The sequence below is a fragment of the Mustelus asterias genome, chromosome 12 (assembly GCF_964213995.1).
Source record: "Mustelus asterias chromosome 12, sMusAst1.hap1.1, whole genome shotgun sequence".
Classification (NCBI taxonomy): Eukaryota; Metazoa; Chordata; class Chondrichthyes; order Carcharhiniformes; family Triakidae; genus Mustelus; species Mustelus asterias.
The window spans coordinates 86,563,618-86,590,686 of NC_135812.1; the positions used below are offsets into that span (position 1 = coordinate 86,563,618).

Genomic DNA, 27,069 nt, shown 5'->3' on the forward strand with positions numbered 1-27,069 from the left:
GGGCAGTAGGTGGTTTCCAAGCCTGTGTTTGACCTGATACAATGAAACAACATGGGATCCGGACCCAATGCTGAGGGTTCTCACGGCCACTCTCTCTCAACTATCACCGACATCATCTCTGGTGGGTTGGTCTTGATGGTGGAGCCAGGGCCATTATAGAGTTAATACCACACTGTTACTGGACTAGTCTGTGGAATCTCTCTTTCAATTTTAGCACAGGTTTCCAATAAGTGGAACATTGCAATATTGACTGGGTTGGATATGCCTTTGTCTTCAGAGTCCAGTACCTAGGTCAATGCTTGGTAGCACCAAGCCATTTTACTCTTATAATAGCTTTTCATATTGGCTTACTAGGCCATTTCAGAGAGCATTAAATCTGATTTACTCACATAAAAAAGTTAAATTGTTTTAATGACCATGCATAAATCTGATTTAATCCAAGAAGGAACATTTGCATAACAACAGGACACAACATTTTTGACTCCAACAGAAGTCTTATTACATTAATTCAAACACAACAAAAATTCTGTTCATGGGAGGGGAAGATGATGACTGAAATTATAGAACTAGCTGTGCAGCACTTTGAGACAACATAAAAGATGTGCAAAGTATTATATGAATGTATTTTTTCCTCCACCCTACACTGTACCATGCAGATGTAAATAAAAGAAACCTCTTGCTGAATTCTTATTGCACTCACATCATCCATTGTTCTTGGCTTTCAGGCAATGCTAAATAATCCTCTCCCATTCCCTGGCTCTATTCCATTAGTTTATTTAAAAGTGAAAGTTTTTTTATTAGTGTCACAAGTAAGGCTTACATTAACACTGCAATGAAGTTACTGTGAAATTCCCCTAGTCGCCACACTCCGACGCCTGTTGATCAGCCTTCAATGCAACCTCCCACCAATCAGTTTCCTCCCTCCACAGACCATACTACACGCTGCGACCCATCAGCATCACCATACAGAGTACTTATTCCCTCTCACGCAAGTCTCTCTCCATTCATAATCTTAGACATTGAGGTTTTGGATCAATCTCAAATGTAGCATGTCCAAAGTTGACTTCTTCCCACTTAATGCTCACTTCTCTTGCACTTAAAATGGAATTTTGAATGTGAATTATGTTAACTTCAAAGAAACTGCCCCAGTTTTTGCACTGAATGACTTGCCAGACAGATCTCAAGCTAAGCAAAAGGTTCCCTGTCTCATTGTCTCAGATTGCTCTGCCCTCACCTTCCTCAACCTAACCATCCACAAACTCCCTTCCTACAGAGCTACCTTCTCCCCAACTGGATCACATGACAATTCACCATTCCAAACTTATAGAAAAAGGGTCATTTCAGGTCACTTCAACTATCCCCAAGACACATTTCTGCCCATTCCAACACCTTCATATTTCTTTCTATGCTTAATGGTGGCAGTGGTTGTTGGGGGGTTACTAACTTGCATGTTTATAATTTCAAATGCTTTCTCTTTTATTCCATTACCAATGCAAACATGTATATCTTCATCAATCTAGTCCACAACCCCCAGGTTTCTGGTTTCAGAAAACTAGAAATTAAAAACTCCAGGCGAGGAAAGATGGGAAGACTGGCTAAAGAGAATCACGCTTTTTCTTTATTTCTTCCAATTTTCCCTCATACTCTCCTGAAGACATGAAACATGAATTCACACCGAGCTACAACGGACTCTGCTGCCTTCTACCACATTATCCAAATGACCAGTTGCTCATGAACCATGATAACCTACAGTGCAGAAGAAGGCCATTCAGTCCATCAATTCTGCACCGACAACAATCCCACTGAGGCCCTATCCCCATAACCCTATATATTTACCATACTAATCCCCCAACAGAAAGGGGCAATTTATCATAGCCAATCAACCTAGTCTTCACATCTTTGGACTGTCATTAAACTGTTCACCACGGAAGGAATCATAGATCAATCCACTCTACTACAGAAACACATACACACTTTATAATCAGGAATAGGATCCGTGTTTGATCCACCTCTCTCCAGCCCACTCTCACATCAGTTACAACAGGTCAACTGCAGAGATCAAAATTGGCCAATACCATCAAGAAATGAGACCTGTAACCTAAAGTGCATTTACCCACAGGGAGCTTTAATTGAAAACTTAGTGGAAGCACACAACTTTGAACAATAATTTTTCACGTAACCAATTTAGCTTGACAGATACATAGGCAACAATATCATTGCCATCTCATCAAATGCACAGTTAAATGTTAAGCTGAATTTTAGTGTGTGAATGTAAACTGGCAGAAGCATTGTCACTGTGAAGATTTATTGATTGAGCTTGACAGGTCACAGAGTTTGGCAGGTCACAGGGAAGAGGAAAATGCATCTCATATCCCCTCTATTCATTTCAACTTCCATATCTTTTACTCACCAGCAGATAAGGCCAGCAGTCACAGATGTCCACATGACACAACATGAATGTGGCCTCTTGATTTCCTCATCGTCAGTTCGCTTGCAGCAGCAGAGGCATAACAAGTAAATGGAAATGAAAATCAAATTGAGGGCCAAGAAGACGGCAGCAATTGCAGCCAAAAACATCAGTGCCTGAGGAAATAGAAAGAAAGACAACACTTAAAAAGGAAAAGCTGGGAGAGATTTGCTTGCCACTTACATCACAGCAATAATGATTCCAGTGTTTTCAATTATCAATTAATAAATGCAAAGGTTCATCATTTTGGTAATTTTCAGAGTCTAACATAAGGACACAGATTACTCAGCTCACTGGTGTTAGTAATCAGTTGGAGCTATGTAACTCTACTTGTGATAGACTGCTTGAACCAACCTGGCAGTTCTGCTATATATCTAGATTTGGAACATATAACAGCAGTTGTGATCATCACTTCCTTTTATAGCAGGCACAATTATAAAACAATACTACTCTCACAATGACACCAATTGAGGGACTCCCCGAGATGAGAGTTTTGGAAAGTGAGCAATCTGCCAAGAACTTTATCTTGAAGCAAGTGCCTTTTAAAGGGATTTTACTATAAACAGACCGGGCATAATCTTACCACATTGCCACATCTACAAGAGGCGAAAAATTAGGTTAGCGCCCAGTTTCTCGCCTCGCCGGGGGGGGGGGGGGGGGGGGGGGGGGGGGAAGGAATCCAGGGTGGTGAGGGGGAGTGACAGATCTCCCAGTGTAATATTGTGTACACAGTGTACTGGGATCAGGGCACCTGTGCAATTGCACCCCTACAGCTCAGCAGCTGGCTTCATAGATGAGCTGAGGCTCCGCCCCTCCCCTTTGGCAAGATTCACATTACGGCTTCTATATTGCACAGTGCTGTAAATTCACATTATTTATGTCACTGAAAAAACTGGCAAGAAAGCCTACCATTTTCTCGGCCGCTCAACACTTTAAACTTATTTGACAAAATTCCACCTACTGTGTTTATCTCAACTTAGGGCTGAGCTTTCTGTGGTTAACAGTGAATTTCACCTGTAAATGTGTTTACTCCATTGTAACTTCCTTCCTCGTTAGGTAAAGCCTCAAAACTGCTGATCATTTTGAAGACCAATTTCCACCGAATAGAAAGAGATTTCATTTTAATTGCTGAAACAATTAAAACAAAGTCATAAATGAATAGAAAATAAATCGGAGAGATGGATGCATGCAAAAAGATAAAGGTTAAGTAACTGAGCAAGAAAATAGTAGATGAAGTACAACGTGAGGCAACTCACTTTGGAATTCACGTTTTTTTTTAAATGGTGAGAAACTATGAAATGATGGTGTTCAGAAGGGTCTCGATGCTTTTGTGCATAAAACACAAAATGTTAACATGCAAATGCAGCAGGAAAGAGAAATGGTATGTTGGCCTTTACTGCAAGGGGGCTGGGGTTTAAGGGGAAGTAAGTCTTGCTGCAATTTTACAGAGCTTTGGTGAGAGGGCACCTGAAATATTGTGCAGTCTTTTATCCCCTTACCAAAGGATATACTTGCCTTGGGGGCATGCAGTGAAGGTTCATTGGATTGATTCCCAACATGAGAAGATTAAAGATGAGAACTCACTGCTTAAATTCTAAAATTATATCCCTCTGTTCTTAATTGTCCCCCAAGAGAGGAACATTCATTTCATGGTGACCTGTTCAAGCCCCTTCATCATTTAAATACTCTCAAGTCACACCATAACCCTTCAACTCATGTATTTGTGCCATCTCAGCATTACTCAATCCTTTCAATCGCTACATCATTGCACACCACTGTATATAATCTGAAAGAGAGGGGTAGGAGAGGAGGGGAGAGAGAGCGGAAGGGTGAAAAGGGCTGCTTAAGACTGAACACACTACTGAAAGAGTGATTGGTATAACCAAAGCAGTATTTAGTCAAATTCTTTAATATTTACAGCTGCTTGAAAAGAAGCCCAAGTTCCTATTTACCTTTTCCGCCAGCTTTTAATGGCTTACGTAGCTCCATCCCTCAATTACCTGCCTTGTGGCTCATAATTTTATTATATGCCTATTTGCCATTGTAATGTCCAAAACATGGTTACTAGTCCTTAGTCAGTTGTGCTTTTAGTTTGTTTGTGACAGTAAAAGCCTTAAAACTTGAAACTTTGTTGTCCAGTCACTGGAAATTCAAGTACCTTTTTAAAAGATATTGGTCTCTATGGGAATTGTAACAACATCTAGAATAATGCAGGCAAGACAGCCATGATTAACATGAAACCTGACAGGCTGAACATTGACATAGCTTCCTTACAAGAGATTAGGCTCGTTGTGAGCAGATTACTGAAAGAAAAACATTACAACAATCATCTGGCAAGGGAAGAGTTCAGAGTAAATGGGTGTGCAAGGTATAGACTTTGCTGAAAGGAACACTCTACTCTCGATGACCCACCCCCAATCACGAACTATGTGCAGAGCTTCAAGTTTCTAGGTGTCCAGATCACCAACAACCTGTCCTGGTCCCTCCACGCTGACGCTATAGTTAAGAAAGCCCACCAATGCTTCTACTTTCTCAAGAGGCTAAGGAAATTTGGCATGTCCCCTTACGACTCTCACCAACTTTTAAAGATACACCGTAGGAAGCATTCTTTCTGATTGCATCACAGCTTGCTTTGGCTCCTGCTCTGTCCAAGACCTCAAGAAACGACAAAGGGTCGTGAATATAGCCCAATCCATCATGCAAACCAGTCTCCCATCCATTGACTCTGTCTACACTTCCCGTTGCCTCGGAAAAGCAGCCAGCTTAATCAAGGATCCCACATACTCCGGACATACCCACTTCCACCTTCTTCTATCGGGAAAAAGATACAAAAGTCTGAGGTCACGTATCCACCGACTCAAGAACAGCTTCTTCCCTGCTGCCATCAGACTTTTGAAAGGTCCTACTTTATATTAAGTTGACCTTTCTCCAAAACCTAGCTATGACTATAACACTACATTCTGCACCCTCTCCTTTCCTTCTCTATGTACGGTATGCTTTGGCTGTATAGCACGCAAGAAACAATACTTTTCATTGTATACTATACATGTGACAATAATAATTCAAATCAAAACAGATGTCAGGATTTTTGTTTTCACCCAGAGGGCAACTGGAATCTAGAATGAACACCCTAAGGGGGTGATGGAGGCAGATTCGATCAAAAAGGGGACTGAATTACTATCTGAAAAGAATGAATGTGCAAGGCTATGGGATAAAGCAGGGCACTAGGAATAGTAGAATTACCAACACTTGACATTTCACAAACTAAGCATACAAGTATTGTTGTGCTTTGTTCAGTTCTTACAGTATTGATTTGCAATATAGACCTTTCCATATCATAGTTTTCCATGTCATAGAAACTACAAAAGGTTGCGAATGTAGCCCAATCCATCACACAAACCAGCTGCCCATCCAATGACTCTGTCTACACTTCCCGCTGCCTCGGCAAAGCAGCCAGCATTATTAAGGACCCCACGCATCCCGGAAATTCTCTCTTCCACTTTCTTCCATCGGGTAAAAGATACAAAAGTCTGAGGTCATGTACCAACCGACTCAAGAACAGCTTCTTCCCTGCTGCTGTCAGATTTTTGAATGGACTTACCTTGCATTAAGTTGATCTTTCTCTACACCCTAGCTGTGACTGTAACACTACATTCTGCACTCTCTCATTTCCTTCTCTATGAACGGTATACTTTGTCTGTATAGCGCACAAGAAACAATACTTTTCACTGTATGCGAATACATGTGACAATAATAAATCAAATCAAAATCAAATAGTTAAAGAATGTTGTTCATTTACAACAACAAAATTTTTGTCTCGATTTGTGAATAATCATGCAATCTACCTCAGACCAGAGCTTTGGGATTCAAGTCAGTCTTAAATCAGCACAATCTGGATTTAAACTGAATTTAACCCAAAAAACAAAAATTGGTCACAACAGTTCCAGGCTAAATTCTGAAAAGAAAAGCAGGTTTGTGCGCCATCTTCACCCAAGCTGCATAACAGTCTGATATTTTGTTATCATGCCTTTGTTATCTACCACAGGAGAAGTGTAAAACCAAAATTCAAAAACAAGTGTCCCCACCCAGCCTCAAAGCTCAGCAGTGACTTATAACTGCATCACTGCATCCTTTGACTTGGTCCTAACTCAGGCGGCATTGGTGTTTTTTTAAAAAATGAACGTTGTGAAATAATGGTGTCAAATATTTTGCAATGTTATTTTAGAAGGCCAAAAAGCGACTGTTACAAAATACAATCTTGAAAGCAGGCACTTTATTAAATTAAGTATTCTACAAGCTGATAAATAAAAGTTTATTGCACCCAACAGGAAATTGACTAGACTACTATATAAAAAAGCACATTTCACTGCACTTATTAAACCTTTCAAGAGAGTTCAACAAAAATAATCTCCATCAGTTGACACTGTCATTTCTAAATTGAAACCTTTGAAGATTTATGGTCATTTGCTCCCAAGGTACTGACAAATACAAAGCGATCACTTCCTTTCAGTTGCTACCCACACTACCCAGCATCAGCATTAAACCCACAGCAACGGATTTAGATTTCCCTTGTACTACTGTCACACTGCGAAACCTGGAGGGGGACGAGGAAAAAAGAGAAAGCAAAGAGGTGACCTCCAATTCGAGTGAGCTGAGCAAAATAATTTGAAACTCAAATTTTCAAAAATTTATTTTAAAAGCAATTTATTTTGCCCATCCTTCAAGACACAATATCTCCGATGCTATCTGTCCAGAACTTTGCTTCATTGCATATTATTCCACGCTTTCCTAGAATGTCAAGACTTTCTACTTAACTCTCAGCGTACAAAGAGTGAAGCAAGAAAAACATGTATTGGTTTTTATATGGAATTCCAATCTGTGCACTTGTCCCCTCCAAGGATTCACAAATCTGAACTCTATCGCTGTACATATTTGTTACATAACATAATTTCCCTCTCTACACCCTAGCTATGACTGTAACACTACATTCTGCACCCTCTTCTTTCCTGCTCCCCTGCTTATTCTATGAATGGTATGCTTTGTTATTATTATTTTATTTATTAGTCACAAGTAGGCTTACATTAATACTACAATAAAGTTACTGTGAAAAGCCTCGAGTCATCACACTCCGGCGTTCGTTCGGGTACACTGAGGGCAAATTTAGCATGGCTAATGCACCTAACCAGCACATCTTTGGACTGTGGGAGAAACCAGAGCACCCGGAGGAAACCCACGCAGACACAGGGAGAACGTGCAAACTCCGCACGGACAATGATTCAAGCCGGGAATCGAACTCGGGTCATTGAAACATAAAAACATAGAAGATAGGAACAGGAGGAGGCCATTTGGCCTTTCGAGCCCGCATTACGATTATGGCTGATCGTCCAACTCAATAGCCAGGGTCCCTGGTGCTGTGAGGCAGCAGTGTTAACCACTGTGCCACACAAGAAACAATACTTTTCACTGTATACCAACACATGTGACAATAATAAATCAAACCAAATCAGAGAAATCAAGAATGAGGAAAGACATTCCTCTCATTGAATTTCATCCCTCAACTCATGGAACACAATTGCTTCTTGATTTCAAACCATTTCAACACATCATCTACTTTTATTGGCAATTTAGTTTTTGCCCTGCAAAATTTAATCTTAGTATTAACACAAGACAGGAAATTCTGTAGGAAAAAAAAGTGGACTCCACAAAGGAAGATAAATTTGGATACGTTGGTTTAGATGAAAATAGAGAAAAGTACTTTTGGTTTATATTTTGAAAATTAACAGCCAAGAAAACAACCCAAGCACCTGAAAAGACAGAGTTAAGGATAAACAACAAACAACAATTCTTTTGCACATTTCATGGGCACCACTATCACAGGCTCACCAATAAATACTGTCCAACATAGGTTCAAAACTAAACATGAACTGGTGTTTACTGTTGTGACTCCAGTCACTCACCTGCCACTGCGATAGTGGTATAATAAAAATTGTTGGGAGATAACAGAGGAACAGTTATGATCTGGCTTTCAGTGTGATTTCAGACAGTGCTCGACTGCTGGCCTCAGTTTACAGCCAGCCATCTGTGCATAACTCATTGCGCTGCTGTCATTGTTCCACACCCAAACTGGAATTAACAATTGGTGCTTGATGTAGGAATAAAAACCCTCAGAGCCATAAAAATGATCCAGGGTGCACTCATCACATCCACAATGTTAGAATGGCACAGCATCAAAGCTGAAGCACACATTTTTAAATTAATTTTTTAGTGCATTCTTAAAGTTACAAAGCCAATGCTCAGAATGGATCGGACAAACCCAAATCCATTGCTTGGTTGCCCCAATACCAAATTCCAATTGAATCCAATTCAAAGACTCCATAAAAAAGGACAAACAAGATCCAAGATGACAAAATGAGGCATTGCATTCCATTTTAGGCTTGATTTTAGCCAAAAGGCCGAGAAAGGTGATGCACACACATTGGGATTGGGTGTGATAAATTTCAGGAGGCGTTTCCCCACCACAATCAGGGAGAAATCTTTCTGAGTCAATATGCCATCACATTTAAAGAATGTAGCAATTTCACTTGTTAGTAACCTGACATTAAACTGACTTTGCCGATTGCCACACATGCAGGTTATCTGCTCAAGAGTATTAATTGCCACTAAATTGCGATAATTTTGTGAAAAATATTGTACTGGGAACAAATAACGCACCAATGATGAAACTTTATTCCCCAGCCTGACTCATTGGCAGCTTATTCCCGAGCAGCCTTCAATCCATTCTGGCTAATGAGCCAATTGCAAATCTGAGAAGAAAGGTCACTGTGCCAAATTAACCTTCGAGTTGCTGCTCCCTCTGGATTTTTATACCATCAAAGGCTCGCTGGATAAACAGATTTTGTTTGATAAGCGAGGGTAACTAGGTCAAGTAAAAATGTGTACAACCAATTAACAACAAAGCCAGTTGTAGCCAGCAAAACAAAAAGGCCAGCATGTTGGAATATACAAGCACCAAAAAAAAAATCAGGGTCAATGATTACCCATGTGCTGTGAAGCTCCAACCCAGATGCAGTTACGACCTCATATTTGATGTTTCTAAGAAAGAAATTCAAAACCTCCAAAATATTCTTCAGCAGTATGGGGCACAGGGGCGGGGGGTGACTGTTAATTCCCATTCAACACTTAATTGGTTAAAATTAAATGTAATTACTTTGTCCACAGCCAGGATAAACCCAGTCCCCGGGTCTTCTTTTCCCCCATTCTAATGCTCCAGAAATGCAGATAGACAGTCATCCAGTGGGAAAATTTAGAATTTGTGGCCATCAACTTGTAATCAAACACTTTTCCAAACAAGGCACTCTGTTCAAACAAAAACAGATTTCTAGCGCAAAGGAAATGTTGTACGCCAAAGCTGCTCAGTCTCAAAAAAAATATCGAATCCCTGGGATTAGAGACAAAGATTTAGGAAAGAAACAAATGGTATAATATCAACTCCCCACTCACCCCCAAAGAGTAAAAATGTGTGGCTGCGAAGATACGCTAAAAAACACCATATATTAGGACATTCGTTATGCTAACGTAATTTAAGGTGGACAACTAGTTTAACAGCTATTTCTTTCCTGGTCAGCTATGGCTAGCCTTTACATCTTCCCCTTCATGGTATGTCAACATTTGTGTGTCTCAATGTTTGACATTTCATCTCCCAAGCCTGATCAGCATTCTTCACTGCTCCCGCCAGTTCAGTATTAACTTAACATGAAGATTTAAAATGAAGATTCCGGAATAACATGAATAAATTATTTCTATATTCATTAAACCTTCCAGTGAAGTCAAGGAAATGGGGAGACAATTATCCCTAAACTGGCATTGGAATGGGTTTTTCAAATTGAGAGAGATGGAATACATTTTCGCAACAGCTTTTTAATGCACACTTCAGCACCAAAGTGATTAAGGCTGTATGGTGTTATGACATATCAATGCCAGTATTCAAAGCTCTAAAAGTCCTCAAAATAGGCAAATGCTAAAAGGGAAGAGCTGTGTGTGGTGGCGGGGGGCGGGGGGGGGGGTGCATGCGCTGCACTCACGGTAGAGTGCCTTGCAGAATTACAACCATCTTTTAAACGTGAAAATTTAAAGCACCACCACTGGAAAGCTTTGTAAATAAGCAGCTGGCAAAATAAATGGAGTTCAGTCAGGCAGGCAGAGTGAAACACAAGAACCTTTTATTGTAGGTTTATGCTGGTTAAACAATAGTATTAAACTATCGCACTCTCATTTGCTATGCTGCCGACCCATTCAGCCCAAGGAGGTCCAAGCTTCAATGCCTTGGCCGAAAATTTCCAGTCTTTCACTTGAATGGAGATTTCAGTGACTTGCTGGCCACAGAATGCTGGAAAATTCCGGCCCTTGACTGTGTTATGTTGATATCACCTGGAGCAGGAATAAGTTCACTAATAAAGAAACAGAGTGTCCCACTCCCCTGCTATGTGGCCGGAAAGAGTAAATGCATGAAATCAGGCAATAACAGTGTAGTGTTTGGCTGTAAAGGCCCCTTGTTGAAACAACTATTTCCATAACTAGAACAAATCGAGGAGATTTAGACCATGACTCCCAAGACGTAACAGAATTTACTGCAGTCACATTTTGTGGATAGTCTCGTATGAATTTTTAAAATTTCATTTATGGGATGTGGGCATCACTGGCTAGGTCAGCATTTATTGCCCATCCCTAATTGCCCTCCAGAAGATGGTGAACTGCTTTCTTGAACCGCTGCACTCCCTATGGTGCAGGTACACCCACTGTGCTGTTAGGGAGGGAATTCCAGGATTTTAACCCAGTGACAGTGAAGGAACGGTGATATATTTCCAAGTTAGGATGGTGAGTGGCTTGGGGAAAGGGATGGTGGTGGTGTTCCCATGTATCTGCTGCCTTTGTCCTCCTAGATGGAAGCAGTTGGGGATTTGGAAGGTGCTGTCGAAGGAGCCTTGGTGATTTCCTCGCCGATGGTACACACGGCTGCCACTGCGCGTCAGTGGTGGAGGGAGTGAATGTTTGTGGATGGGATGTCAATCAAGCAGACTGTTTTGTGTCTCAAGTAACCAAGTTGATTCAAGTTATAGTTATTCATGCTAAATTCCCAATCCTCTAACAAAGTCACCCAAGCCAGCTGCTGAAGTAGTCTTGCCAGAGTTTCTGCTGTCAGAGAGAATTTTCTACCTTTGTCAGTTGTCGACCAGTGATTGGGAACTCCTGTTTGAAGATTTTGCAGGATGCAAACTTGTACGTCTCACCCAGACAGATCTTTTAATTCTACTCACTTAAAAGCGATTTCCTTCCCTCAACCAAAGGCACAGATTCAAGCTGGAGTACAATTCCAATCGGACAGCTATCCCTCACACACAGACATAGAAGTGAGGTTATTTTATCATGGACTGCATTAGAACTAAGCTGGATCAGGTGTAGCATTCACAGAAACAATCCAGAAGAGCGTCTCAGTGCAGTGGTTAAGAGCAAAAAACTCAGCTGATTTATACTTTTCCCTTACGTTATTGAGGGTTCCAAGGGTGACTGCAGCAAGGTCTGTTAAAAATTGTACATTTACTATACCTAAATGGAGAGGATTGTCACCTTTGGAGAGGCAAGAGATAGTTCGCAGCGAGTAATTCAATTTTCAAACTCATCGAAAATGCTTGGCCTCAATTTAGGAAAGAAAATTTGAATGTGAAATACATCTTTTAAGAACATGTGGATTTAAATTCCGGTACCAAAAAGTCTAGATTTGCTCAATGTTTTCATTAAAAAACCTCAAAAGGAGACTAGGCATCAATATTTCTTTTGATCAATGCCTTACCCAGAAAACATGTTTTAGATTTTGTGCAAAGTGAGTGCTTCATAAATAATGTGGTATCTAAAGAGCAATGCACAAAGTCACAGGGGATTGCAGAAAGAGCAATTAAGATTTTATACAGTAGTTCAACTCAGTGCGTGATGTTGAATCTTGATGGGTTTTAAAAAGTTTGAAGGCAATCTATGACAGACATGCAGCACTTTGACACCATGCTAACTGCATTTATGTAACACCGGATTAATAGGCTCACGAGTGCTAAAATCCAACCAAATAGAAACCCTACAATGAAGAAAGAGGCCATCTGGCCCATCAAGTCTGCACCAACCACAATCCCACCTAGGCCCTACCCTCATATCCCTACACATTTACCTGCTAATCCCTCTAACCTACACATCTCAGGATACTAAGGAGCAATTTTAGAATGGCCAATCAACCTAACCCGCACATCTTTGGACTGTGGGAGGAAACCGGAGTGCCCGGAGGAAACCCACGCAGACACGAGGAGAATGTGCAAACTCCACACAGACAGTGACCCAAGCCGGGAATCGAACCCAGGTCCTTGGAGCTGTGAAGCAGCAGTGCTAACCACTGTGCTACTGTGCCATCCACAATAATTAACTCAACCTTAGAAACTAAGAAATGCACAACTTGGCAATAATTTGCAATATCGTGGCTAGCTGAAGATGGTCGAAGATAAATAAAACTAAATTACTTCCATCTCCAACTCAACAAGACATATGCATTGCTGCTTTTATAATAGGTTACATCAAAATTTATTGTTAAGTCCCTTCAATATTCTCGACATTGTTTCTCAGCCAAGAAGCATTTGGCAAGGATAATTGTCAGGATCCCTTCTCCTGTTGCCAGCCCTCCCCTACCCAGCAGTAAAAGGTCATTCACACCACCACATATTCATTAAAGTTTATTTATTATTGTCACGAGTAGACTTACAGTAACACTGCAATAAAATTACTGCTAAAATACCAAAGTCGCCACACTCCGCCGCCTGTTCAGATATGCTGAGGGAGAATTTAGCATGGCGGACGCACCTAACCCGCACATCTTTCGGACTGTGGGAGGAAACCGGAGCACCCGGAGGAAACCCACGCAGACACGGGGAGAATGTGCAAACTCCGCACGGACAGTGACCTAAGTCGTGAATCGAACCCGGGTCCCTGGCGCTGAGAGGCAATAGTGTTAACCACTGTGTTGGCCTATTAACTCAAGTCATGATGTACACTGTTCTTTTATTAGTCTGCAGAAGAACACAAAAATAGAAGCAGGAGTGGACCATTGGGCTGTTCTTGGGTTTTAGCTCCACTTCCCTGCACAATTTCAGATTTTGCCCTTGTATTATTCTACATCTTTTATTTCAAATGCCACAATATCCAGGCTTGGGCTGACAAGTGGCAGGTAACATTCATGCCACACAAGTGCCAGGCAATGACCATTACCAATAAGAGACACTCTAACCACTGCCTCTTGACATTCAAATGGTATAACCATCACTGAATCCCCCACTATCAACATTCTTGGGGTTACCACTGACCAGAAACTCAACTTGGCTAACCACATAAACACACTGTCTACAAGAGCAGGTCAGAGGCTAGGAATACTGCAGCGAGTAACTCACCTCCTGACTCCCCAGAGCCTATCCACCATCTACAAGGCACAAGTCAGGAGTGTGATGGAATACTCCCCACTTGCCTGGATGGGTGCGGCTCCAACAACACTCAAGAAGCTTGACACCATCCAGGACAAAACTGCCCGCTTGATTGGCACCACATCTACAAACATTCAATCCCTCTACCATCAACGCTCAGTAGCAGCAGTGTGTACTACCTACAAGATGCACTGCAGCAATTCACCAAAGATCCTTAGACAGCACCTTCCAAACCCACGACCACTTCCATCTAGAAGGACAAGAGCAGCAGCTACATGGGAACACCACCACCTGCAAGTTCCTCTCCAAGCCACTCACCAACCTGACTTGGAAATATATCGCTGTTCCTTCGCAGTCGCTGAGTCAAAATCCTGGAATCCCCTCCCTAACAGCTTTGTGGGTCAACCCATAGAACATGGACTGCAGCGATTCAAGAAGGCAGCTCACCATCACCTTCTCAAAGGCAACTAGGGGTGGGCAAAGAGGTGATTTGAGGTCAAGCAGAACAAATAATATCACACTGCTTAAACTGGCACTTTAACAATATTTCAAATAAATAAAAGCAAAATACCGCAGATGCTGGAAATCTGAAACTAAAAAGTATTTCAAAACTCTGGAAATTTATACAAAGGGAAAAGTTTAAAGAAGTTACAACACCATTCAAGCACAAACTAGAGAAAATCAGATTCCCTTAGAGACTGAAAACCTCACAAAGGCTCCTTTTCAACTGAGAACTCAAGTCCATCAACAAATATTCAACTTGCACCACCTTACTATTGAGACACCAGCATTTAGTGGCTTAATACTGAGCCAGTCCACTGATAGTATTGCTGACGTTTAGGATCACACTAACTTAAAATCTAAAAACTTTTAAGATCAAAAGCCAAATTCTGCAGATGCTGGAAATCCGAAACAAAAACAGCAAATCTATTCCTGGAATGCCCAGCTTGAAGAAGCTTTGCTCTTCTCTCTGACGAGATTTCCGTTCGTCTCTTCTTGCCTTGTTCACCTCCATTGCTTTCTATTTCCCTTCTCGGGTATTACTCTGTGCTCCACCCTGTCACAGACCTTCTCTTTTTTTTCGTCCTGTTCCCTCTCCCTTTCCACTGGCTCGAAACCAATGCCGTTTCTATCTTCCCTCAGTCCTGAAGGGTCAATGACCTGATCATTTCTCTCCACTAAAGCTGCCTGCTCTGCTGACCATTTTCTGTTTTAATTTTTAACTCTCAAGACAATTGACAAAAGGACCAGAGGTGAAATGAGGAAAGAAACATTGACAGAGATTCATTAATAACTTTCATAGAAACATAGAAAATAGGAGCAAGCCATTCGGCCCTTCGCACCTGCTCCACATTCATGACGATCATAGCTCATCACCCAACTCAATAACCTGATCCTGCCTTTCTCCCATATCCTTTAATCCCCTTCACCTCAAGTGCTACACCTAACTGCTTCTTAAAAACATTCAACGTTTTGGCCTCAACTACTTTCTGTGATAGCGAATTCCATAGGCTGACCACTCTCTGGGTGAAGAAATTTATCCTCATCCCTGTCCTAGACCATGTATCCTCACACTGGTTCTGGACATCCCCACCATTGGGGACATCCTTCTTGCACCTTCCCTGTCTAGTCCTCTTAGAGTTTTATAGGTTTTTATGAGATCCCCCCCCCACTCCATTCTTCTCAACTCCAGTGAATACAATCCCAACCGACTCAAATCTCTCCTTATGCATCAGTCCCATCATCCCAGGAATCAGTCTGGTAAACCTTCTCTGCACACCTGCTAGAGCAAGAACATCTTTCCTTAGATAAGGAGGCCAAAACTGCACATAATATTCCAGATGTAGCCCCCCCTCCACCCCACCCCCACCCCGACACTATAGTTAAGAAAGCCCACCAATGCCTCTACTTTCTCAGAAGACGAAGGAAATTTGGCATGTCAGCTATGACTCTCACCAACGTTTACAGATGCACCATAGAAAGCATTCTTTCTGGTTGTATCATAGCTTGGTATGGCTCCTGCTCTGACCAAGACCACGAGGAACTACAAAAAATCATGAATGTAGTCCAATCCATCACACAAACCAGCCTCCCATCCATTGACCCTGTCTACACTTCCCGCTGCCTTGGCAAAGCAGCCAGCATAATTAAGGGCCCCATGCACCCCAGACATTGCCTCTTCCACCTTCTTCCAGCAGGAAAAAGATACAAAAGTCTGAGGTCACGTACCAACCAACTCAAGAACAGCTTCTTCCCTGCTGCTGTCAGACTTTTGAATAGACTTACCTTGCATTAAGTTGATCTTTCTCTACACCCTAGCTATAACACTGTAACACTACATTCTGCACGCTCTCGTTTTCTTCTCTATAAATGGTATGCTTTGTCTGTATAGCGTGCAAGAAACAATACTTTTCACTGTATGTTAGTACATGTGACAATAATAAAATAAAATAAAATCAAAACCAAGACCCTGTATAATTGTGTTAAGACATCCCTGCTCCTGTACTCAAATCCTCTCGCTACAAAGGCCAACATATCATTTGCCTTTTTTACTGCCTGTTGCATCTGCATGCTTACCTTCAGTGACTGATGTATGAAGACACCCAGGTCACTTTGGCCATCTGCTCCTAATTTATGAACATTCAGATAGTAATCTGCCTTCTTGTTTTTGCTACCAAAGTGGATAACTTCACATTTATCCAGATATTACATTTAGTTCCCTCATCTAAATCATTATATATATAATGAATAGCAGGGGTCCCTGTACTGAAGCCTGCAGTACCTCACTAATCATTGCCCGCCATTTAGAAAAATACCCATTTATTCCTACTTATTGTTTCCTATCGGCCAACCAGTTTTATATCCTCAATACACACCCCCTAATTCCATGCGCTTTAATTTTACACGCTAATCTCTTGTGCGATTTTGACCAAAGCCTTCTGAAAATCCAAATAAACCATATCCATTGCCCCTCCCCCATCATCAACTCTACTAGTTACATCCTCAAAGAATTCCAGTAGATTTATCAAGCATGATTTTCCCTTCATAAATCCACGCTGACTCTGTCCAATCCTGCCACTGTTTTAAGTGTTTTGTTATAAAATCTTTGATAATGGATTCTTGAATTTTCCCCATTACCGATGTCAGGCTTATTGGTCTATAAATTCCCTGTTTTGTCTCTATCTCCCTTTTTAGCAGTGGGGTTACATTAGCTTCCCTCTGATCTATAGAAACTGTTCCAGAGTCTACAGAATCTTGGAAGATGACCACCAATGCATTCACGATTTCTTGAGCCACTTCAAGTACTCCGACATGTAGGCCTTGGGGATTTATCGGCCTTCAATCCCATCAGTCTCCCCAACACCATTTCTCTGCTAATACTGATCTCCTTCAGTTCCTCCCTCTCACTCAACCCTGAGTTCCCCACCATTTCTGGTACTTTATTTGGGAAGATTCTTTGTGAAGATGAAATCAAAGTATGTTTTCAGTCGGTCAGTCATTATTTGTTCCCCTTTATAAATGCCCCTGTTTCTGACTGTAAGGGACCAAACTTTGTCTTTCAAAAGGGAATTGGATAAATACTTGAAATAGAAATATTTGCAGGGTTACTCAGAAGGAGAGTGGGACTAATTGGTTAGTTCCTTCAAACTGCTGGCACAGGCACGATGGGCCAATTAGCCTCCTCTGTGCTGCATCATTGTGCGGGTTTAGCCGTGTTCTACAAGCACAAAAACTTATTTCTTTTCAATTCCAAAAGGCAAGTGTCCCATGCGTACCATTCCAAAAGTTGAAGTGTGCAACAGCAGTTATTTGCACACATAAATGCAAGAAGATATTGAAACAACAACTGCTGACCGAAAGAAAAATTCTTGTTTACACAACATTGCTGACCTAGGCAGAGACATCAACATTCTTCCTCCTTTCACTTGGAGGAAAAAATTACTGGGTGTAGGATGATTAATTTAAGAAAAAAAACTTTTGTTAATTTCACTACAAGTGACACATGACAGCCAGCAGTATTCCTTCTGTTTCAAATGGTCTCACTTTGACTGAAATCATTTCCTTGCCCTTTTATGTCAGTTCTGATTCGCTGCTCAGTTGTAGATTAAAAAGTCGATGATTCGTCTTTTCCCATTGGGACTGTATGCCAATGGAAGACATGACAGTTAAGCCATATTGTTTTAATACTTGTGGATCATAGTTGTCCCATTCATTGTCTAGTATTTAATCCACAAATTCAACCAGGCATTGAAGATATTTTAAATAGACTATCCAATAAAATTCTCATTTTCTCCTCTTTTGTGGTCTGCCGAGGCAAAAGACATGACAAAAATAAGCAAAATACCGTGGATGCTGGGATATAAAGAAAAAACCAGAGACAGGGATTTTTGTACAAGATATAATGAGATGGTTAAGACAAAATGAACGAGGTGTACAAGATGATGAGGGACATGGACAGAATGGATAGGGAGCACCTGTTCCCCTAAGTTGAAGGGTCAGTCACGAGGGGACATAGGTTCATGGTGAGGGACAGGAGATTTAGGGGGAAGTGAGGAAAAACATTTTTACCCAGAGGGTAGTGACGGACTGGCATGCGCTGCCTGGGAGGGTGGTAGAAGTGGGTTGCCTCACATCCTTTAAAAGGTACCTAGATGAACACTTGGCACAACTTAACATTCAAGGCTATGGGCTAAGTGCTGGTATATGGGATTAGGTGGGAGGCCAGGTGTTTCTCACATGTCAGTGTAGACTCGATGGGCCAAAGGGCCTCTTCTGCATTGTATAATTCTAATTTTGTGAAAGTGAAAAGGTGGCTTTGATAGTTAAGATGTCAAAAAAAAGTCCTGTATAGCCAACATGATTTTTCAAAATATCCTAAAACGTGAAGCAGATAGAAATTATTCAGTCGGAATAGACATGCAAGAGATTTTCCTGATCAGTATCTACATGGATACACAAGAACGGAACTCACCAGAAAGAACAAACCTGACAAATATACTTTGAGTAGGTCCAAGGCTATTTAAAAATGAAGTAATTCCTACGGAAATTGGCACAATAGGTTGCAAAATGTATCCTTAAATAACTGAGTCACAGATTTGAACTATATTTAACGTACATTAGTGATACATTTCCCATCAAAAAGAATGATATTCACAGCTGTGCAAAAACTCCACGCTGTTACTTCCTCGCAACATCCCAAGAGATCCTTTTAACTGCAGTGAATGTTTCTGCAACTACAGCCATGCAAGAATTTATTGCCCATATTTGCGTCCAATTACCTTAATGATGATACAATGCCATCATGTGAACTATTGGCGACTCATCTAGAAAGGAAGGCATCCATTAATTTGTATTGCACCTTTACCTATCACAGGGTGTCCCATGGCACTTTACAACCAATGCAGTGCTGTTATAATGAATTTGCTCACAGCAAGCTCCCATGAACAGCAATGTGGTAATGACCAGATAATGTCATTGAGGGATTCAAATGGGCCGGACATCAGAGATAACTTCCCTATTGTTTTTCAAAATACTGCCATGGGATCTTTGACAACCGCCCAAAGGCATCTGAAAGATTGCACCTCCTACGGTGCAGCACTCCCATGCAGCACAAGCATTGATTTTTGTGCTCAATCCTGGAGTTGGATTTGAACCCACAACCTTTTGACTCAGAGGTGAGAGTGCTAACAACCGAACTGACACACAGGCAATTTAATCAAGTATCAAGCTTTCCAGAATCTTTACCTGAAACAGCAAACTTGGGACTGTTTTTGTTTGTTACAAAAGAAAACTTCGAAACAGTCACTTCTACTCAACTTAGGCAAGGAGGAATACATTGTATAATCAGATCACTAATTTATGCAATGCAAGTCAAAGCTTCCTGTACAACATACTAACCTTATTGCTTCCAGTCTGTAATGCATTTAAATATATACAAGTTTTTAAAGCTTAACATTTTTTAACCAATTTCGGGCATATTTTTCATCACTCAGGATTCACATAAAGACTGCAGACTGACACTACTATTGTAGGAAGTACAGTTTGATTAGAATTATGCTTCTTGAAAGTTTTGTGAATTAATATGCCCATTGCACCTTGCAGTAATAAGCAAGGCCACTGCAAGATATTCACAAATGTATTCCAGGGTTAAGAGCTTTAGACATTTAGAGCAATGTGCAATTGAATTAGTGCTATAGGTTTGTCACAAGAGTTGGCTGCGCAATGCATGATATTTAAAATTTCTGTTTCAAATGGTCTTACTTTGATTGCAGCGATTTCCTTGCCCATTTATGTCAGTTCTGTTTCTAATTTGAATGCTCAAGTTGCAGATTAAAAATCAGCTGATGACTCTAATTTTCCTACTGGGACTGTATTCCAGATGCCAATAGATGACATGGCAGTTTGGTCATACTGTTTTAATATTTGTGGATCACAATTGTCCCATTTATTGTCTATCGTTTAATCTACAAAATTCAACCAAACATTATTGAAGGCATTTTAAAATGGACCGTCCAATAAATGTCTAGTTTTCTCCACAATTGTGGTCTCCCCTCAGTCATGCACATAACTAACGCCCACACTACGATGACTGCTGCTGATGGTTGCGAGAAGCCCCTTATGACTGACCCAAAAGTTTTTTGTTCTCTTGGGGGGGGGGGGGGGTGTTCAGTGGCCTTTGTATAAATCCTCGTCAAAACACATTAGATCATCATGCTGTAAACGTGATGGATTGAATTTGTATTGCCACACTCAAAGCTGCAGCACTCTGATGTTCTAACGTGCTGTTCCATTTAGCAATTCCACAAATGGTATTGATTTTAGCTCAGTGAGAGTTTGTATCTAGTGCACACCGCTGGAGAAGCACATGCTGATATTTGTTAAAACTCGGTGGGATAAAGTCCAGTTTAGTGTTTCTTTCTGATGCGAGGTGATCGGAAACTGCTGAGTGTGCAGATCTATTTTTAACCTCCCTCAAGTCCTTGCGATTTTAAAAAATGTTTCTGATCAGGTAGCACTAAATATTTATCATTTCTCAGTTGTCACTAAAATAAGTCTTTTTCTTTTCAGGGTCGTGGACTTGTTATTTCTACGGGATCAGAATACAACAGTTCTGTTTCATTAAATGTTTTCAGTCATGATCTGCAAATATGAAACTTCTGTGTAATTTTGAGTATTTTCAGAATTAGTTCGAAACATTCTACTATTCTCCCCAGGGATTGAGGAGTTGTTTGAGTTAGTTCAGTCTCAAAATACTGAAATCACTGAAATAGAATGAATTTATTAGAAATTACAAAGGGCAATACACACCGAAATCACCCCTCACATAACCAGTAGCCACACCAGTTATTGTGTGATACTGATAAAGCTTCCATAATAACATAGTGAATGCATTACACAACAGCCTTTCAACACATGGACCCTATTCAGTCTCTAGGGCTGGGCTGCACTGATCTTGAGGGATGAACAAATGACATGATCCATTTAACAAAACGCCAGTAGAGTGGTGGACAATAATTAATATTCTGATCCTTTTCCCAAGGTGAAGTGGTCAGATCCCATTTGCCAGAAAGTCCACAACTGTATCTTGCTGTGTGGTAAGAACGGCAGCAAAGCACCAACTCAATGCCTAAAAATCTTCTCCGACTCCTGATACAGGATTAGTTACACTACAAATCTAGTATACTGATAAGCTGCATTCAAGTCACCCTTGATGACCGGTATCAATTTGGTATTTTATTTTTGAGGCAAGCGTACAAAAATGTTCCCAACATTAAGTAACTACCGGTCATAGTTTCAGCCTTGGCTCAGTGACAGCAGTCTCGCCTCAAGAGTCAGAAGATTCTAGATTCAAATTTTACTCCAGAATGTTGTACTGAGTGCTGCAGTCTTTCTGATTGGATGTTATTAAACTTGGGCTTCTTCGACCCTTACAGATGGATGTAAAACAAGTCCCAAGCCACGATGCAAAGAGCAGTGAAACCGCCCTGGAGACATGACCAACCAACATTTATCCTTCGATTACACCTCTCATCTTGAGAACACCATCCACCAGGTACACGGTACATAATCTTGCAACTCGGCCAATGTTATCTACCTGATACGCTGCAGGAAAGGATGTCCCGAGGCGTGGTACATTGGGGAAATCATACAGACGCTACGACAACGGATGAATGAACACCACTTGACAATCACCAGGCAAGACTCTTCCTGTTGGGGAACACTTCAGCGGTCACGGGTATTCGGCCTCTGATCTTCGGGTAAGCATTCTCCAAGGCGGCCTTCACGACACACGACAACGCAGAGTCACTGAGCAGAGACTGATAGCCAAGTTCCGCACACGAGGACAGTCTCAACCGGGATCTTGGGTTCATGTCACATTATCTGTAACCCCCACGACTTGCCTGGACTTGCAAAATCTCACTAACTGTCCTGTCTGGAGACAATACACATCTCTTTAACCTGTGCTTAACGCTCTCTCCACTCACATTGTCTGTACCTTTAAGACTTGGTTAGCTGTAAAGACTCGCATTCCAACCATTATTCTGTAAATTGAGTTTGTGTCTTTATGTGCCCTGTTTGTGAACAGAACTCCCACTCACCTGACGAAGGAGCAGCGCTCCGAAAGCTTGTGGCTTTTGCTACCAAATAAACCTGTTGGACTTTAACCTGGTGTTGTGAGACTTCTTACATCGGAAATGTACAGACTAAAGTTCCCTTCAAGCCACATGACTTATCACTCACAAATGACAGTCAGCAACCAGCAGAGAGCAGAAAATAGGTCATAATATCCCCAAATCAGACAATGGGGAATAATTTAATCATGAATGGAGGTATACAAGATGATAAAAGATATGGATAAAGTAGACGTGGAGTGGATGCTTCCTCTTGTGGGGCATTCTACGACGAGAGGTCATAGTCTTGGGATAAGGGGTAGCAAATTTAAAACAGAGTTGAGGAGAAACTACTTCTCCCAAAAGGTTGTGAATCTGTGGAATTCGCTACTCCAAAATGCGTTGGATGCTGGGACAGTGAATAAAGTTGAGGAGTTAGACAGATTTTTAATTGGTAATGGGTTGAAGGGTTATGGGGAGAAGGCAGGAAAATGGGGATGAGGAACATAGAACATAGAACATAGAAAGCCACAGCACAAACAGGCCCTTCGGCCCACAAGTTGCGCCGATCACATCCCCACCTCTAGGCCTATCTATAGCCCTCAATCCCATTAAATCCCATGTACTCATCCAGAAGTCTCTTAAAAGACCCCAACGAGTTTGCCTCCACCACCACCGACGTCAGCCGATTCCACTCACCCACCACCCTCTGAGTGAAAAACCTACCCCTGACATCTCCTCTGTACCTACCCCCCAGCACCTTAAACCTGTGTCCTCTCGTAGCAACCATTTCAGCCCTTGGAAATAGCCTCTGAGAGTCTACCCTATCCAGACCTCTCAACATCTTGTAAACCTCTATCAGGTCACCTCTCATCCTTCGTCTCTCCAGGGAGAAGAGACCAAGCTCCCTCAACCTATCCTCATAAGGCATGCCCCCCAATCCAGGCAACATCCTTGTAAATCTCCTCTGCACCCTTTCAATGGCTTCAACATCTTTCCTGTAATGAGGTGACCAGAACTGCGCGCAGTACTCCAAGTGGGGTCTAACCAGGGTCCTATAAAGCTGCAGCATTATCTCCCGACTCCTAAACTCAATCCCTCGATTAATGAAGGCCAGTACGCCGTACGCCTTCTTGACCGCATCCTCCACCTGCGAGGCCGATTTAAGAGTCCTATGGACCCGGACCCCAAGGTCCTTCTGATCCTCTACACTGCTAAGAATGGTACCCTTCATATTATACTGCTGCTTCATCCCATTGGATCTGCCAAAATGGATCACCACACACTTATCCGGGTTGAAGTCCATCTGCCACTTCTCCGCCCAGTCTTGCATTCTATCTATGTCTCGCTGCAACTTCTGACATCCCTCCAAACTATCCACAACACCACCTACCTTGGTATCAGCCATGATTGAATGGCGGAGCAGACTCGATGGGCCGAATGGCCTAATTCTGCTCCTGTATCTTATGAGCTTATAAGGAGCCCAATTTGAGGTTACAGCTCAGTGAAGGGTGCGCAGTTAGTGAAAAATCACAACACCCAATTTCCAGTTTCTCATCATTTTGAGTTTGTGCATTAATGTGACCCAGAGGTACTTGGTTTCACAGAGCTTTATTTCCTCAGGATGTCCCAAAGCACTTCAGGAATTACTTTACATACAGTCACTATAGTATAAGCAAACACAGCAGTAAACCTTGCACGCATCAAGTCTCACAATCCCAGGATTAACGACCAGTTCGTCTGTTTGCAGTGGTGTTGGATGCAACAGAACACTTCCTAGCTTTTTAAAAAAAATAGTAGCAGGAAACACTGGGCCAGGCTTATATGGCCCTAGATTTAACAACACATCTGATGACCAATATCTCAGACAGTGCTTCCCTGAAATGTCAGCCTTTTAAAAAAAATAATCACTCTGCAAATTGAAAGACAAATCAAACAACTAAAATGCATATTCATGTCAGTGGCTTTAGAGAGTAATTGATCGGGATTGCATTCAAACTTTAAAATAGCATTCAGGCTATATAATTAATAAACATAATATTGTCTATCGTATTGATAGAAGCTCCAGGACTCCCTCATACGAGTGTGAACCGCTGCCTTGCAGACTCTGAAGACAAAACTCAAAAGCTAATTACTTAGATTCCAGCATCTGCAGTATTTTGCCTTTATCTTAAAGTAATTAATGTCTTCTCCTTCTTCGGCAGGCCCTCAGGGTCAATGAAGACTTGCTTCCATCCTATTCTGAGATGGCTGAGAAGACCAAGAACAAAGAACAGTACAGCACAGGAAACAGGCCCTTCGGCCCTCCAAGCCTGTGCCGCTCCTTGGTCCAACTAGACCATTCGTTTGTATCCCTCCATTCCCAGACTGCTCATGCGACTATCCAGGTAAGTCTTAAACGATGCCAGCGTGTCTGCCTCCACCGCCCTACTTGGCAGCGCATTCCAGGCCCCCACCACCCTCTGTGTAAAAAAGCAATGCAAACTTTGCCACATGTGGGGAAGGCGGCACTTGAAGGGTTGGATAGATGGATTATTTGGAGTTTTCTGGGCTCCCTCTGATGCCTCAGCTCTGCCCAAGAATGTTCCTGATGAAATCCCTCGATGTGTTTGGTGCCCTCCCGAATGGGCCTTTGCCATTTTGGTCGGTCACAAAGCCAGGGTCTCCCATGAATCAGTGGATATGTTTGACCTCATCAGGGATGCTCCGAGTACATCCCTGAAACATTCCCACTATCCCCCCCCCCCTCCCGTGATCAAGTTCAGAGTAGAGCAGTTGTTTCAGGAGTCTGGTATTAGACATGTCAGTGACGCATCTTGTCCAGCAAAGCTGGTATTGAGTGATTAGTGCTGGGTAAATTTGCTTGGGAGCTGCTGGTAAACAACCTTTCTTGCCATCCCGATTTGGAGGATCTTGTGAAGGTATCAATGGTGGTACTTCTCCAGTGCTTCAATGAGCATGCTGTGGGTCGTCCAAGTCTCCGAAGTATAAAGCGGCACAGGATCGCTGCTGCCAGGTGCACTGTGACTTCAGTCTCGGGTTTGAGATTTTGGTTTTCAGATACTCTGTTCCTCAGTCAGCCAAAGGCTGAGCTGGCAACTTGGAGGTGATGATAAATTTTGTCACCTATGGCGGCCTTCTTTGAGAGGAGACTCCCAAGATATGGAAAATGATCTACATGTCCATGATCTTGCCGATGACCTTAATCATCAGGTGGTGGTGCTTTGATGTGGGAGCTGATTGGAAGAGGATCTTAGTTTTCCGGAAGTTTAGTGCAAGGTCCATTTTCTCATAGAATCTCTATAGTGCAGAAGGAGACCATTTGGCCCATCGAGCCTGCACCAACCACAGTTCCACCCAGGCCCTATCCCCATACCCCATATACTGCTAGTCCCCCCGACATGAAGGGACAATTTAGCATGCTTCGGATGCTAATGTACTATCACAGCGGCAGCACCACCTGCTCTTTTCAGTCTGTTAATTAATTTTAAAATGTCCAGTCTCGGTAAATCACGGGATTATTTCCCTCAGCACAGTGCAACCACTTGCTGTTGCTTCACATTTGTTAAAGTGGCACAACAGCTGGCACACAGCATCGCATACAAGAAAAATTCTCGAAGATAAGCCTCCATTCACACACTGAATTATCAATCACAATAGATACGTCACTGCCAAAGTCGACATAGACTTCAGACAGATACTGTAATCATTGAGACACCGTTTTAAAGTTTCAGCATCAACCAGAGCCACACACCACTTTAAATAACAATGGCCAAAGTACTGAATAGTTTATTGAAGATATTTAGTATTTGTCAATAATTTATGTTGCCCTGAGCTCAGCTCATGGGTTTTAAATCCTTAAATCAGTCAGAAGCTTAAAATTGTACATGAAATTAGTTGCTTAAATATTGGAAATAGCTACATTATAGGAAACATAAAACCAATTTGTCCCTCCCACAATTCTGCCCATTCTTCAACTTTAAATCTTGCCTTTCAAATTTATAATAATTAATTTACATTTATTTTACCTCTGCCCCGATTGCTCCCGACTAAGTAAAGGAATCAAACATTACTAATAACCAACATCAAAAGGCCATTTTCTATGCACTATCAGTTACATACCATCCCAGGTAAACTTGCCAATCAAGTGGTAAAAGTGTTAAGATTGACTTGCTCACGCCATGAATGTCAACAGGCCAATGTTAGATGCACATAATCAGGAGTGCTCCTCTCTGGTGGACATACCCATCCAATGGGTTAATATTGTTACAATAGTAAAACATTAAAATGGATATGCTTATGGACCAAAGGTCACTTTGATAAAACTGAAAGGTTTTCCACGGGAGACTGGCATTTCACTTCTGCCCAGACAGAAAAAGTAGAAATGCTAAATAAACTTGATTTGCAAAGGTTGAGCATACAGAATGTACAGCAGCCTGTGGCACCATATCCAGAAAAATCAATAAAACATATTTAACCAAGA

At 41.7% G+C, this 27,069-nt stretch overlaps 1 protein-coding gene across 1 annotated transcript in view; it reads right to left on the bottom strand.

Annotated features, from left to right (window-relative positions):
- ttyh2 (tweety family member 2) overlaps positions 1–27,069 on the bottom strand; it is a 134,974-nt gene that overhangs the window by 104,530 nt on the left and 3,375 nt on the right. The window contains exon 2 of the mRNA XM_078225547.1: positions 2,411–2,583. Coding sequence (XP_078081673.1) covers positions 2,411–2,583 — 173 coding nt within the window. The remainder of the gene's footprint in view (positions 1–2,410; positions 2,584–27,069) is intronic.